Below are 16,729 nucleotides of genomic sequence, written 5' to 3' on the forward strand. Positions count from 1 at the left end.
CCAGAGAGAGAGAGAGGAGGAGAGAGGGAGCCAGAGAGAGAGAGGAAAAGAGAGGGAGCCAGAGAGAGAGAGAGAGGAGGAGAGAGGGAGCCAGAGAGAGAGAGAGAGAGAGAGAGGAGGAGAGAGGGAGCCAGAGAGAGAAAGAGAGAGAGAGGAGGAGAGAGGGAGCCAGAGAGAGGAGGAGAGAGAGGAGGAGAGAGGGAGCCAGAGAGAGAGAGGAGGAGAGAGGGAGCCAGAGAGAGAGAGAGGAGGAGAGAGGGAGCCAGAGAGAGAGAGGAGGAGAGAGGGAGCCAGAGAGAGAGAGGAGGAGAGGGAGGAGAGAGAGAGGAGCCAGAGAGAGAGAGGAGAGAGAGCCAGAGAGAGAGAGGAGGAGAGAGGGAGCCAGAGAGAGAGAGGAGGAGAGAGAGGAAGAGAGAGGGAGCCGGAGAGAGAGGAAGAGAGAGGGAGCCGGAGAGAGAGGAAGAGAGAGGGAGCCGGAGAGAGAGGAAGAGAGAGAGGAAGAGAGAGGGAGCCGGAGAGAGAGGAAGAGAGAGGGAGAGGAGGAGAGTGGGAGCCAGAGACAGACAGAGAGAGCGACCATGAATGGGAATATTAGCAAATTACTCTGAAGGAGACAAACCTCTTTGGGAAATACAAATGTATCTTTTAGGAATGCCACATTCAGAGTGTGCCAGAAGTAAAACCTGCAACTATAATAATTTTCTGGCAGACTAAGATGATGGTAACAGCCTTGGTGCTGGTTTTTATGTGGTACTTATCACCAAGCAGTAGTCTCAGTCTATTTCAGTCAGCACCTTTATCTCAATTTAGGAGTGTAAAAGCATTTTATTTATCTTTTAACTGGTTTAGTCCCAGTAAGCTGGTGGTATCTTTCGCTGGGAAACCAGAGGTGGTATTCCTACTGATTATGGGAAATTTGGTCAGAGCATCCGAGAATTTCCCCTACTATCCATGTGCTGTGGGATCTTTTACATCCAGTTAAGTTACCACCATCTCAGGCAGATGTAACATCAGTTTAACACCTCATCTGAAGAATGGTAGAGTTACCTTCCACTGTTGAGGTAACAGAGCATTTACTGATTACATTTTTTTTACAGTTATGAAACTGCCTTCCTTAATTTTTTATTTTTATTTTCCTTCCTTCACTTTTTTTTTTTAATTCTTTTGCACCAGAGTAAGATATTTTTTTTCTAAAATAGGGCACACACTGTTTTGAAGACACATATCTTGGTCTAACTGCATTATTAAAATTATGGGCAAATTCTACAGTATTTAAATTTGTGTTCTGCTCTAAACAAAACAAGCACTGAATTTAGTAAAGATTTATGGGCACTGTGTACCACAAAAAGCACACGATTTGTTTGAAAGACGAAAACACAGTCTTCAGTCAAAATCACAACTTTTTTAATGAACCTTCCACTGAAGAAATATACACAGGTAGTCAACAGCAAAGTATGTAACTTTGGGCACGATACTGAGAAACCAATTAGCCTTTGCAGGGAAAGGAGACTATTTGAAAAATAATTAAGCCAGACCATGGGGAAATGGATGGACAAGCAGTAGGTAGGAATGAGTACTGGGAGAAGGACAAAACAGAAAGAAAAGATGCAGAACAGAATAAGTGAGCTAACCTTACAAAGAACTTCAAAGAGTATCAGAAGCTGGAGTCCATATTAAGGCAAGGTATCTAATGCTGCAGTGGTGAAGCAGTAGTGTTGTCGCCTCACAGCAAGAGGTTTTCCAGTTCAATTCTCGGCTGGAGTGCCTTCTGTATGGAGTCTGCATGTCCTCCCTGCGTTTGTGTGGGTTTCTTCCGGGTGCTCCAGTTTCCTCCCACATTACAAAAACATGTATCTGGAGAGTTTTTCCAAGGGCCTCCAATGAAAATTGGCTTTGTTCCAAGTCGGAAAATTTGTTTACCGGTTCTGGTAAACAAATATTAAATAAAATAATAAATGAATAATTACAGCACAGCCAAGATGAGCCAGACTCATACACCAGCACTGCTAGGAAAAGAAAAAAAGTCCAATCGGCATACAAGTACACAGACTGAGAAAAGTGAAGGTGCAATCCCATGGAATGAAACATTTACAAACCTTAATAAAAGTGAATGAAAAACTGATGCTGATGGCAGGAAATGCCCAAGTTTGATTCAGGTTGTGTCACCATCATCTAACACCTTCCTATGAGAGCCAACAATGGAGTAAAAGGTCCGAAAAGAATAATGACTTGCAGAAGGTAAAAGTATTGGCAATGAAATGCATATAAACACCCCAAACATCTCATCTCTAAGGTGAAAGCTGCATAAAGGGCCCTTCTCAAGTTGAGAGTCAAGATACCTTGTAAAAAGGCCAACTAACGCCACATTAAACTCCTTTCAGATGGTTTGTATATACAAACTAAAATAGTTCCACATTCCTCCTGCAGCTAAAACAAAGGGTAAGACAAATAAAATCTATATGCCTAAACAAATTAAATCCCCTAATTATGCTACCAGGAAAACCATACAAGTAGTACCAAACTTGCATACACCAACCAATTTTCTTGATTACAGGCCTAAACACAGACTGAGTTGTGTATTTATGGAGGTTAACAGGGGTCAAGAAACTTTTCCCATCTTGTTGGAAGTGCTGCCATATTTCAAAGTACTGTGCTAGTTAGCAATTCTAAATGCATTCAACAAGTACCAGTTTTACTGTAACCACCCTCACTAGAGCAAGTTTTAATTGCCACTACTTAAATGGATGCAGTGCTGCAGGCTAAGTAATTTGTGTGGGACTATAAATAAAGAAAACTATTATGTAATGCAGAGGAAACATAGCAGCTGCTGTGCTCAACACAAACAACTGCTCCTTAACGGAGGAAAAAAGAGAAAGGGAGTCAGCATCACGGAGATGCATGTTCCAGTGACACATTTGGGGGGGGGGGGGTCGGTCTCCTAGTGTACAAGGCCCATTGCACACAATTTGCAGCAGTTTAGTTTCACATTTTTTATGAACATATTTTCCTGTTTATATATATATATATATATATATATATATATATATATATATATATATATATATATAAATAATAGTCTGAAATGACAATGATAGCCATGTCAAAGAAATTGTTGTATGAAACAAAATGAAATAAGAGTGGGCACAAAGCAAATGGAAACAATCAGTTGAAACAAACCTTCTACCACTTGGCTCTTTATAGTTTACAGCCATAGCTGCTCGTCGCTGTCTCCTACTGTTGTCTTGATCCTTTTGGGCTTGTGACTCTGGAGAAGCTTTGGACAATTCTTTGTTGGTTAAATCCCTTAAAACATTTTCTGCAAAACAAATACAACCACCATTTAAAGTGCTGACCAGCATATCATGTATTCTTTTCCAATACATAAAATAATCAAAGTCTATAACCAGCTAGTAAGCACATCCTCTCCTGTATTCTCCATTCTAATGCCACATGCAAAGTAAAAAGAAGTTATGTACTCACCATAACGTTCAATCTGAGTAGTTCTACTTCATTTGTCTTCAACCTGTGGGATACCGTATCCATATCGGATCCGAGACGGTAATCTCACTAGCACCTGCTCAGAGCTCCAAGCTCCCCCCCTTACCCATAATACACCTCCACTACCTTCCAACCCCCAGATCGAGTTTGCTGATCCTTATACTGATAACCCAACCTGAAAAAATACTTTATGACCTATAACTGCAGCCCGCAGACTGTTCACATGACAAGGTCGGGGGGAAAGGAGGAGGGATGGTTGAAGACAAATGAAGTAAAACTACTCAGATGGAACGTTATGGTGAGTAGATAACTTCTTTATCTGAAGTAGTTTACTTCATTTGGTCTTCAACCTGTGGGACAGAGTCCCCAGCTACTAAACTCCTGGGTGGCCCTCATCGAAGGATATTCCGGAGCACTGCGGAACCAAAGGATGCTCTCCTTATAGAAGTCAAATTTAATTTGTAGTGAGAAATAAAGGTATGAGATGAGGACCAAGTAGCTGCAGAACAAATATCAGCCAATGAGACTCTAGGCCAAAAAGCAGCCGATGTAGCCATGGACCTAGTGGAATGAGCTCACACCTGACCCAGAGGAGAAATGCCTCTTGTCCTTATAGACCTGAAGGATGCATGAGGAAATCCACCTAGCAATAGTGACCTTGGAGATGTCCTTCTATAAACCCTTTTTGGGAAAGCCCACAAACAGTTGATTGGATCTACGGATGTTTTTGGTCCTGTGTAAATAAAATCCTAACGGTTTATGAACATCCAACAAGTGGAGTTTGTATTTCATTTTTGTTAGCAAAATTAGGAAAGAAAACTGGTAAATTGATGGGTTGGTTGATATTAACTGGTGATGCCATCTTGGGAAGAAAGGATGGATTGGTCTGAAGGGAAACACTATTTTTGTGGAAAATCATATAAGGAACTTTGACAGACAAGGCTTGCAGTTCTGAAACCCTTTTAGCAGAGGTGATAGCCACCAGAAATTCTGTTTTCCAAGATAAGAATTTTAGATCTGTGGTTGCAGCGGGTTCAAAAGGCGGAGTGACCAGAGCTTGAAGAACCATAGTAAGGTCCCATGGGGGAACAGGATCCTTGACATGGGGGGCATAACAGAAAAGTCCATTTAATAAAAGCTTTACACAGTCTGGAGGAGGCTAGTGAGGCAGAATTCTCACCCACATGAAAATGGCAGTCAATTGAACCTTGACAGTAGAAGAACTAGCTCCCTGTTGAAAAATATCAGCTAGGAAATTAAGAATGACAGAAATAGGAGCCGTGAAAGGGTCTAAACTCCTTTGAGAGGCCCAAAAGGAAAAACGTTTCCATTTACTGTGATAAACCTTTCTGGTTGAAGACTTATGAGCAGCCACCAAAATAAACCTAACTGAAGAGGATAATCCAGGAGTCCTAGCGATCATGGGAACTGGAGCAGCCAAGTTGTGAGGTTCAACTGTCCAGGTTCGGATGAAGAAGCCCCGATGGGCGTGAATTCAGGTCCTGAATGGGATCCAAGATCCAGGGTGAAGCCAGAAGGTGAGACCAAAGGAAGGGAAACCATACCTGGCAAAGTCAAAACAGGGCAATGAGGATCACTTTGCTCCTCAGTCAACAAACTTTCTGTACAAACCAGGCAGCCCAGCATGGACTACAGCATCTCTGGGCAACTCCCCTGGCAAGGGGGTCAGAGCGAAAAACTCACTTCACTTTGAGTTGGAAGGAGATGCAAAGAGATTGCAGCAAGGCTGACCCCAATCCAGGAAGATCTGCTACACTATTGAAAGATTCAGAGACCACTCATAAGACATCAGAATTGTCTGACTTAACCTGTCCGTTAATGTTGGGACGGTCACGGAATGTGCGTTGCTACGAGAAAATGTTCGATGGAGATAGCCCATTCCCACACTCTCATGGCCTCACGACAAAGGGGGGTATGATCTGGTCCCTCCCTGTTTGCTGATATACCAGACCACCACTGACATGTTGTCTGACTGAATTGCAATGATTCCCAGAGGAAGAAAGGCATGAAGGGCCTGCAACACTAAAAGAACCGCCTTCATCTCTAGAATGTTTATGTGCAAGCTGGTCTCTACAGGGGACCACAGGCCTTGGACGTTCCAGCCCGAACAATGCCCCCCCACCAGAGTTGGGAGCCATCCGTGGTCACTGTGGCTTGGACAGGGGCTGGAACAAAGGGTCGTCCCTCCAAGATGTCCAGAGAACACATCCACCAGAGAAGGGATGACAGACTGACTCGACTGAGTTGTATTGGATATGACAATGGAAGTTCCAACAGGGACCATTGTACAGCTAGAATTCTCATATGTAACTGGGAACGAAAGAAGCGTTATGGTCGCCGCCACTGAATCTACGGCCCTCAACAATGACTCCACCAATGAAAGATAAGAATGATAGATCAGAGAGATATGTATAATCAGGTTTTGTACTCTCTCCAAGGTCAGGAAGATTTTGCACTGTAATGCATCTATCGTTGCCCCAATGCAGTCTATCAACTGGACAGGATTTAGAAGTGATTTGGATGCGGTGACTGTGATCCCCAAATGCAGGGCAAGCTTTAAGAAATAATCCCTGGTATGAGGAAGTAGATGCCTAGTGGGAGCAGTGAGGAGCCAATCGTCCAGGTACGGACAGACCTGAATCCCCTGAAGCCTCAGGTGAGCCGCTACCACTGCCATCACTTTGGTGAACACACTGGGGGCTGTGGGGAGAACAAAGGGTAAGGCTCGAAATTGGCAATGATTGACTCCTAGCCAGAAGTGGAGGAACCCCCTGGAGCTTCTGTGCATCTTTATGGGATAGTACACATCCTGGAGGTCAAACGAGCACATCCAGTCGCTCTCTTGCAGGAACGGCATGACTATAGTATGACCATCTGGAATTTTTCTTTGGCAACTGACAGGTTCAGGGTAGATAGGTTCAGAATGGGCCTCAAGTCTCCTGTTTTCTTTGGCACCAAAAAAAACCAGGAGTAGAAAGCCCGATCCGGACTGATCTGGGGGGACGGTTTTGATGGCTTGTATTCGTCCCTTGTTTTGTTTGGCACCAAAAAAAACCTGGAGTAGAAGCCCGATCCGGACTGATCTGGGGGGATGGTTTTGATGGCTCGTTTTCCCAGCAGCTTGGAAATTTCCTGTGCTGCTGCCTCCCTTTGTGTGGATGGCACGTCCGGGAGGTGTTTGAATAGTTTGGGAGGAACCATAAAGGGGATAGAGTATCCTCTGGATATGATCTGAAGCACCCAGCGGTCTGATGTTACAGACTCTCACGCAACCAGGTGCAAGGACAATCGTCCCCCAACTGCTTCCAGAGTAGAGCAGTCGGGTAACCCCTCAGGGTTGCTGTCCAGGCCTGTCCGAGAAAGGTTCGAGACGCAAAATTCCTCGGACCCCCTCTGCCTCTGGGCCAGCGTCCATTCTGTCCCTTTAGCCTCTGGGGGAAGAAGAGCCCTGAGTGTCCCGGGAATACTGTGACTTCCGGAACCACATTATCTTTTGCCCTCTGTGATTCTGGGAAAAGGATTTTTGAGGGCTCGAGAAGCGGATTCCGACGGCAGACAGCGTCTTCCTGTCCTTCTCACTGTGGACTAAAGTCTCTGACAGTCTTACCAAAGGGAGTAGAGCAGTCATAAGGGGCATAGGCAAAGGACACCTTGAAAGGTTCTGAAAACTGACAGTCTAAGCCAAGTGCTGCGCCTCATGGACACGCCAGACCCAGCCACCCTAGCCGCTCCTTCAGTAGCATGTGAAAAGGAGTCACATGGATTTGTTGGGGACTACTTTCAAAGTGGCCATCCTCACGGAGAACGAGTCCCTATCTTCCTGCGACATGGACTTAGGGTAAGACTCCACCAGCTCCTTGACCAGGTCATGCTGGAGTCACGTGACATGGGCCAGGTAGTTCAGCTCCCTAATAGAAAAGGTAGCTGAAGCGTAAACCCACTTCCCTAAGCGGTCCATCATCTGCGACTCTGTCAGGAGGATGAAACAAGGATGCAGCACTCTTGGGCTAGGTCCACCACAGCATCTACGGGGCAGCCCTTGTTCCACACTGGCCTATCTGAAGGTGGACTCAAGAGCTTATCAGGCCTTTTAGGGATTGATTCCACTGTGTCAGTCTCCTTCCAGGCCCGCGAGGTCTGCAGGAGGGTATGCCCAGGAAGTAGATGGGCCTGTGCCAAAAGTCTCCAGGAACATGGACATGTCAGAAGGTTAGGGGGCAGACCAACCTCCCTGTTGGCGAAGAATTTCCATGAGGTCTCCAAAGGAGACATCCTCGGGAGGTGACTTGGGGGAACCTTTCCCATCATCCAAATCCATATCCTCAGTGAGGGACTCGGGGGAGTCCAAGTGCCTCCTCTTACATGTATGCTTGTGAGGCACATCTCCGGTGGGGCTCTCTGAGGGGAACATGCAAGTCACTTGTTCCTCAGGGGTAACAGTCTGGGGCTCCTTGAGCATGGGCTGTCCCTCTGGTAAAATGATGGGATTCATAGAAAGAGCAGAGGGGATCGGGGTGAGTGGGTGGGGGTCCGAGGAAATAGTCAAGGGTCTCGATCCAGCAGAGAGAACCCTTTCTACAACATCAAAAGCTGAGGGGTAACGAACCTCCTTGGGAACCAATAAGGAAGCCGGTCTCCCCGGATCCAATGTGAGAATCGGAGCCTGGCCAAACTGGATGGAGCTTCGAGGGAGGGAACTTGGCCCAACAAAGCTGGAGCCAATGAAAAAAGTTCTGCTCCCTTGGATCTGACACGCTCCAGGCAGCTGTAGGCATCAAAGAAACTGGTACAGTTGGCGCCGACCCCCTGACTAAGGCCATCCTCAGATCAGAGTACTCCGAACCTAGTGGACTGATCGGAGAAGGAGAAATCTGTGTAAAAAAGGGAAGCGAGCTTCCCCCTCCTGAGGGAGAGGGGGCTGAAGAGACCCCCATCTGGATCTGAATGAACCTCATTTTATCCATGTCGACATTCGATAAGGATCGCTTGGACCTCGACGAGGCCACGGACTCAGACTTGCGGGTTGAGGAACAGAGGCTGTAGGTGGACAGCACGTCTCCTCTGGCTCCAGGGAAAATCATCTCAGAGATCGAAGCAGAGGGGAGTCACGGATCATATGCTGACTTTTAGTGGGTGAAGGGAGGTCCAGGGACCACTTATGTTTCTCAGGTCTGGATTTTGGCTCGCTCTCCTTCTCTGCCCCCTTTCCGCTCCACTTCTGCAGGCTTTGAAACGGGATGTTGAGTCTCAGCCTGGGAGGGAGGAGAAGCAAAGGCAAGAGAGGCGGCCACAGCAGCCGCTGTGACCGACGCGGAGGCTAAGGCAACAGCCTCAGAAGTGGGATACAGGCCTTTCAGGGCCAACTTAGCCTTCCTGTCCTTGATTGCGTGCGGGTTAAAACCTGCGCATATAGAGCAGTCAGTACCTTAGATGGGCAACACCCAAGCACATTACACAAAGTGTGGCCATCTGCTGGAGACAATTTATGGCCACACTCAGTGCACCGTTTAAACACAGGTTATCAGCCATGCTACTATCGGCCACTACACAAGAGAGGAAAAACATGGAGAGAAAAAATTATTAGTTTTCCCACTTAAATCACTCACCACACTCAAGCACACAGAGCACACTGAGGGAGGAGGGGAAGCAATTACACTAACAAACTAAGCTAAACAACAACAAAGTTTAACTTCACGACGCACCAGCGAGGGGAGGAGAGGAGAATGGGGAACCTATACTAATGCACTATACTAAAATTTAGAGAAAAAAAGCTTCTTAAAAGCTTTCAAAGAACCACTTACTACTCGGAGCTCAGGAGATCACAATGTTTCAGCATGCTGTGGCAAAGAAGATCTGGGGGTTGGAAGGTAGTGGAAGTGTATTATGGGTAAGGGAAGGAGCTCTGAGTAGATGCTAGTCAGACTGTCTGCTCGGATCTAATACGGATCCGGTATCCCACAGGTTGAAGACCAAATGAAGTAAACTACTTCAGATTGCAGATTCACTCAAATGTTGCATCAAAATGGACAAAGACATCAATAAACAGAAACATTAAAATAAAAATGTTCACATTAAGAGCAGGTTAAGATAGACTCAAGACAAACAGTTCATGTAAGCACAAATTCAGAAATAAAATCTAAAGAGGTTTAATGAACTGTATTAACTGACAAAGGAGAATGATTTCTACAGCAGAAGGTAGACTACAGGAATTCTCGTCTCCTCTCATGAAGATGGCCTTTTAATCTTGAGCCCTATGCTCAGAAGGTGCATCTTTCCTACTAGGTGCATTATTGTGGTGTGCTTAAGGGGAACTAGTACGCCCCCAAATGACATAACAGATACGAGTCGAGTAATGCACAAGTTTTCTTAAATTGGTGCCCCCTTGCTGTAGGGCTATTTTCCAATTTTCCACTTAAAGTTCTATTTCACTGACTAGTTCTTTCCTCTGAGTTCACATTACACACACCAGTCACTAAGTGCTCTTGAAACCCCACTGAACATGGGAAAATTTTCAAAATAAAGAAACTGGTGCAGACAATTTAGAAGGTACAATTGTGAGATACTGATCATAAAATATGCTCCCTACTCTGTTCAACTGGGAGAAATAGGATGGCCTGAAGAACTTTTTTCACAATTAATATTTATAACATGTAAAGGAACTATACACCCTAGTCATCATTTCACAATGACCATTCAGTTATAAGAAAGTATAGTTATGTACAATTACCATAAATGTAGATGTTCAAGTGTATAAACTGTTACAGACATCACATTTGGGTTCTCTCCCTGCCAGGGTAACCCTCGGCTGGCCCAAATACCAGAGGCTTAGTATTTCTGCATCGGTTGCTGTCACTTCAGGACTGATATCAGGTCGTCAGTAGTATAAAGTAAGGCAGCCGATGCCATTACATCACTTTTTCTTGCCCTGTTACGAGCCCCCAAGTGGGAGCCAGGATATGGTGGAAGACCGCCACGAGTAGAAAGTTACCAAAAAGTTCCTTGTAAGGAGACAGAGAGAAAAAAAAAGGGGGATGGAGGGAGGGAAACCAGGGCTGCAACAGTGAATACACGAACATGTACATTTATGTGTACACAACTGCACTATGTTCTTCGTGTTTCACTGTTGCAGTCATAACATTTGGGTTGATTCCCAAAGCTGAGGAAAAGGGTGGAGGCAGTCAAGAAGACTAGGGGGTGGCTAGGATGCCCTGCAAGACTGCAGTGGCAAAGCCTGCTCTGGATTTGGAGAAGATAGGCAGGTGGTAATGCTTGGTGAAGGTGTGAACAGATGTCCATGTGGCAGCCTCCAGGATGTCCCTGGTGGGGACTCCTCTGAAAAAAGCTGCTGAGGTGGAAGCTGCCCTGGTAGAGTGAGTCCTGACCCCCTTAGGGGGAAGTTTCCCATGCTGCTTGCAACAGAAATGGATGCAGTGTGCTATCCATTTGGAAACGGTTTGGATATGGCGTTGCCCTCTGTCCCTGCAGCAAAGCGGACTAGAAATTAAATCAGTTTTTCTGAATGATTTAGTCCTGTCTAGATAGAATCTGAGCTGTCGGTACACATCTAGAGAGTGCAGGATCCTTTCCCCTTTATTTTGTGGATTAGGGAAAAAGGTGAGCAAATGGATTGGTTGAGAACCACACTGGACACCACTTTGGGCATGAAGGATGGGTTAGTCCTGAGGGACACCCTGTCAGCATGGAATATGATGAAGGGCTCTACAGCCATGAGTACTTGTAGCTCAGATACTCTCCTGGCTGAAGTGATGGCCAGAAGCAAGGCTGTCTTCCAGGAGAGAAACTAACTCTGCTGAAGATGCTGGTTCAAAGAGGAGCAGGATGAGCTTTTCCAACACTAAGTTTAGGTCCCAAGCTGGGGTAGGTGCTCTTCTGGGTGGCCTCAAGTTGCTAGCCCCTCTTAGGAACTGTTTGATGAGAGGGTGTGAGAAAAGAGGGTGCTCAGTGCTGAAATAAGCAGAGACAGCAGAGGCATGAATTTTAATAGAGGAAAAGGAGAGACCACTGTGAAGCAGGTCAGCTAGGTAATCCAGGATGAGAGGTAGGGAGGGCTGTGCAGTATTGGCTCCCTTAGCCTGAATCCAGGTGCAGAACCTTTTCCATTTGTCAGCATAAGACGTTCTAGTGCTAGGGCATCTAGCCTCACATATAACATCTAGAACCTGGATATGGAGATTGGCAGCTTGATCAGTAGTCAGGGAATAAGCCAGGCTGCCAAATTGAGGGTCTGCAATTGGGGATGCATGAATTCTCCTTCCCTCTGGGTCAGGGGGGTTGGGATCAGAGGGAAATGCCATGGTGGCAGTGGGGTCAGGCTGCGCAGTGGGTACCAGTGCTGGTGAGGGCAGTCTGGAACAATCAGAATTGTACTTGGTTTTTAGGTTCATAGGTTGGTACTAGACTATCTGCCCGGAGGCATTTATAAGCCTAGCCAGAATGTGTTGGCTTTCGCCATCCCTTAGATTAGTTCCCTGTGCCTCTGTCCAGCAGAGCCGCTGAAGTGATCCCCAAGGTAAACTTTGTTTCCCATCCGTCAAGGTTTCTTTTGAAGAGTGTTAGCGAGGAGCTCTGCCTAATGTAGACTGGGATCTTGTTCCAAAGCATGGGAAGTCTCTGGGACAGGAATCTATCCCTCCAGCACGGCCTATTTATTGTTGTGGTGAGGTTTAGATCCCTTGAGCGTGTGGCTCGAGGGGATAAGGTTTTCTTTAGGTGGAGCATGTCCATCAATTCTGGGTTGGACATGGCCTTGTATATCAGGCAAAGATCACCTCTGAGTAGGCGGTTTGCAACAGAGTACAACTGGAGTTTGTTCAGTCGAGCTGCATAGGGCATTTGTTTGAGGCCAGTGATCCTCTTGGTGAGGTACTTCTGTGGTATTTCCAGCTGTTGCAGGTGTCTTGCAAGGTACATCCCAAATGGGGCATTGATGGGTCTGATGAGTAGAGGGGGCACAATGACCTCTTGATCTAGATGCGAACCCTTGTGTGATTAGGTGGGCCACGTAGAATGATTTTCTAACCACTTTGGCAATGTGATAATCAAAGGTGAGATTACTATCTACTTGGGCCCCCAGATCCCTTATTACGTCTTCCGTATTTAGGGGAGTACCACCTATGTGGTAGTTTGTGGGTACTTTGTTTTTTCCAAAGGGGATGACTATGCACTTTTTGGCATTTAGCTTGAGGCCATGATTTTGACACCAGGTATCTGTCTCAGTGAGACCCTTTTGGAAGATGTCTGTGTCAGCCAGAGACTCAATTATAGCCCATAGTTTGCAGTCATCTGTGAACTTGGTCAGCCATAGTCTCCCCTGTGCTTGCCTGTACCTCTGAGAAGTATATGCCGAACAGGAAGGGTCCTAGGACTGAGCTCTGGGGAACGCCACTTGTAACCGGTTTAGAGTCGGACCTAGCTCCAGCAACTCTCACCATGTGGGTTCTGTCCGTGAGCCAGCTGGCAACCCATCTTTGACGTAGGGGTTTATGTTCAGGCTGGTGAGCTTGTCTATAATACCAGAATGGGGAATGGTGTCGAAGGCCTTAGCGATGTCTAGGTAGGCTGTGTGTATCACCTTTCTCTCGTCTATAGCCTTGGTAACCGTCTCAAAAAAGTCCACCAGGTTTAGGAGGCATGATTTGCCCTTAAAGCCCAACTGGGTAGGGTCCAGTGTTTGGAGGTTCCCAATGTCTCTGTTAATGAGTTCCATGATGATGCGCTCCATAGCCTTGCAAGACCAAGCTAGTCAGGCTTATAGGGAGATAAGTTCCCGGGGTCTGTTGTGGCTCCACCTTTGTGGAGCGGAATAACCATTGTTGTGCGCCACTCTATGGGTATGTAGCCTGTGGAGAGGCTGTTTTACAGTGTGTTTAGGTGAGGGGTTAAGTTAGTCTTTGAGCTTGTGTAGGATGTAGCCTGGGACACCTTCCTGTCCTATTGATGCTGTGTTTTTGGCTTTGTAGAGGGCTGTTTTAACCTGAGTGTCTGTGATTTCAGGGACTCTACATTCTTCTGGTATAGTTATGGGCCCTTTTGGGGCTGAGAGTGGGGTGAAGTTTGACCTGAACCGGTCTACCAGGATGTTGGCGATATCTGTCGGTTCAGTGTATGTTGTGCCATTCTGCACCAACTCTGAGCAGATCTGAGCATTGCCACTTAGATTCTTGAGATAGCTAAAGGATGCCTTGTGGTTATGTTTGGAGTCCTTGGCAATTTTTCTTTCAAAGCTCGTCTTGGATGATTTTGAGGGACCGTAGTTTCTTGCTGATCCTGATCAGGGTGTCTTCCCTGCTTGGGATTTTACTCTATTCTGCACTAGTTTCCTCCTCCTACTGTATAACTTCTTTATGGCAGGAGTCCACCAGACTGCTTACTTTTTTTTGGAAGAGTGAGTCTTGGTTTTGCTTGGGATGGCACGAGCCATGCATTATTGTAGCTGCCAGTAGAATGCATTAGTAAAGGATTTTGCAGGTTGGACAGTGTTATCCTTCAGCATGGGGGCTTTGAAACTTTCCACCTCGGTCTTAAGTAACGTGAAGTTTGCTTTTGAAAAGTTTTTTTACGCTGGTTTTCTTGCCTGGGGGTGGGGGCGGAATATGGATATCCAAAGTGATTTGTTTATGGTCAGATCTAACTGGTGTGGAACACCGGTCGCCCATGTTGGTGATGACCAGGTACAATATGTTGTCACCTCTGGTGGATGTGTTGATCAGTTGAACCAGGGCGTTTGAGTTTATAAATTCTAGGAAAAGTTGGGCAAGGTAATTACTACTTGAGTAGTTCTCCCAGTTAATGTTTGAGTAATTGAAATCACCTAATATAAGGGTGTTTGGGTAGGACCTTTATGTTTCCCAGTGTTTCCAGAAACGCGGAATGGGGGGCCTGGGACATGGTGGGTGATCTGTAGCAAGATACAATTTGAATTGCAGTTTTGCCCATTGTTAGTTGCACGTGGAAGATCTCTGAAGCATCGTGCTGTGCCACTAACCTGGAGGTGTGGGTATCCTGGATGAATATGGATACGCCCCCGCCTTTTGTATTTCTTAACTTCATTAACTTTCCACTAGTACTACCTAAATTTAAAACTATCGCTCTTACTCCTTTTTGACTCTTTTCTCTTCTTGGCTTTCTTTTCTCCTCCCACTGCTTCTCTACCTGCTAACTGTCTTAACTTGCTCTCTTTTCCACAATTAATCCCTCACTATTTTCCCTTATTCTTATCACTCTACTTTTCTTACCTCCTATCCTTGGTTACTTTATCTGATAAGTATCTTTCAACTTGTATAATGTTCTTTGAACTGTAATTGTGTGTTGTAGTAATTAACTCATGTAGTAGTAATTTAAATTGAAAGGTTTGCTTGTTTTTGTTTTTTTGCAAACTCTATTACTAACTCTATTATTGTTTTGTATGCTGGTTTTTCTGTATGTATCATACTTCTGTGGAGCTTTTCTCCCCGGGCCGCTACTGAAAATGGAAATATCTCCAGCTAGACTAGCCCGGTCAACAAATGTAAAATAGAATAAAATAAAATTTCGGTTTGGGTTCTGTAGCCGAGATGTATGGTATGGGTTTGTAGCCTGGCAGTGCTGGGGTACTCTCTGGAGCCTTAAACCAGGTTTCTGTTACTGCACATATATCGATTTTCTCCATACTGAGGAGTGCCTCGAGTGCGTGCATGTTGAGGTTTAGACTTCTGGCACTGAGTAGCATTACCCTCAGTTTTTTGTTACTTGTGCTATTTATGGCGGTGGGTTTTTCTTTTGAGCCTTGCCTAAAAAAGGCACTATGGGGGTGGCAAGAACCTTGGCCAGTATTCGAAAGCCTAAGGATGACAGGTGCAAGCCGTCCCTAGCGAAGCAGCATGGCTTGTCGAGCATGTCATCCCAGGCGGACAGACAGTGGATCCCCTTTGAATGACACCAGAAACTTAGCCAATTGTTGAAATCGAGAATTTTTTTTTTATACTGTGGTATTCTTGGTGAGGGCAGGATACTACTGAGGGTCAGGGTCATACCGACCTGGACTACGTGATCAGAGAGCTCTTCCATGTCTCTCCATGTAGCCCAGGGAGGTACGGCTCAGGTAATTCACGCCAACATGGACAATGACAGTCATATTTGTACTTATTCTGGAGTGACCTGAGTGTTTGTGTTATGTGATGGATCCTGGCACCCGACAGGCAGCTAACAGTAACCTTTCTCCTTATTCAGCCTAGTGAGTGGGACGTCAGTGTGCCTGACTATAGAGTCACCTATTACTAGTATGTTGGGTATGTTATTTTACCTTAAGGGCTGTGATTGCATGGCACACTGGTTTTGTGAAGTATGTGTTTCATGGTTTGTGTTGGGGGGGGGGGTGGAGGTTGCTTGGATGTTTGATTTGGAGGTCTCTGTTGGTTTTGCAGATTTTTATTTAGAGCCTCCGAGTATGTTTTCATGTATTTGTGTGTGTTTTTTGCCGGTGCTGGTTTAATGGGTCTATGCAAGTCTGGTGATGTGATGCAAGTATTTCCCTTCTCCTCTTGACGGTCTGATCCAGTCTTGGGTTGAGAGCTCAGCCTCTAGTTTGGCTGTATAACTGCATCTCTCGCATGTATTAGTGTTTGGTGGTAGGACGAGGGGGTTTGTCTGTGTACATGAGGCAGTTGTAACATTGCCTCAAAATGCCTAGATTCACCAGTTGGACTGGAGAGTACACCTGAAACTGCCCTTTGGACATGCCTGGAAAGGTACAGTGAACGGTTTTACTGGATGGCTGGTAAGGTCAAATAGAGAGCCTTGTCCTTCTGTACAGACAGGAGGGTCTGGTGCTGTGCTTGCTATAAGTTTTGAGCAAGTGCCGGGCTGAGAAATGAATGGCTTGAGTGCTTAAGTTGAAAGTTTGTCTAGTTCCAAGGGAAAAATTGAAGAGGAGACTTTGTGGAGCCAAGAATAGTTTTACCCTAGCTAACTGGCGCTGCCCAGTGCTCAAAACTGGGCAAATATGGTATTTATAGCAGGGAAATGAAAGCGATAGAAATTAGCCCAAAATGGCCAATAAACTACTAATTTCTGGGCTGAAACTACTCCTCCAGGGACAGATAGGCTGCTCAAAGCTCCCCTTTCTCACAGGTGAACAGAGAAACTTCCTTCTATCCAAGTAAGGTATGGGCAAACACAGAGATTGGTAACACAGCCCTGAATTCAGCACTAA

At 45.8% G+C, this 16,729-nt stretch overlaps 1 protein-coding gene across 3 annotated transcripts in view; it reads right to left on the bottom strand.

Moving 5' to 3' along the window:
* Positions 1-16,729, bottom strand: part of LOC122793038 — a 1,023,021-nt gene that overhangs the window by 138,965 nt on the left and 867,327 nt on the right. For all 3 annotated transcript variants that reach the window (XM_044060702.1, XM_044060700.1, XM_044060701.1), the window contains one exon: positions 3,178-3,316. In XM_044060702.1, the coding sequence (XP_043916637.1) occupies positions 3,178-3,316 (139 nt within the window). The remainder of the gene's footprint in view (positions 1-3,177; positions 3,317-16,729) is intronic.

Source organism: Protopterus annectens, chromosome 2.part0 (genome assembly GCF_019279795.1).
Source record: "Protopterus annectens isolate FY-2018-M chromosome 2.part0, PAN1.0, whole genome shotgun sequence".
Taxonomy (NCBI): Eukaryota; Metazoa; Chordata; order Ceratodontiformes; family Protopteridae; genus Protopterus; species Protopterus annectens.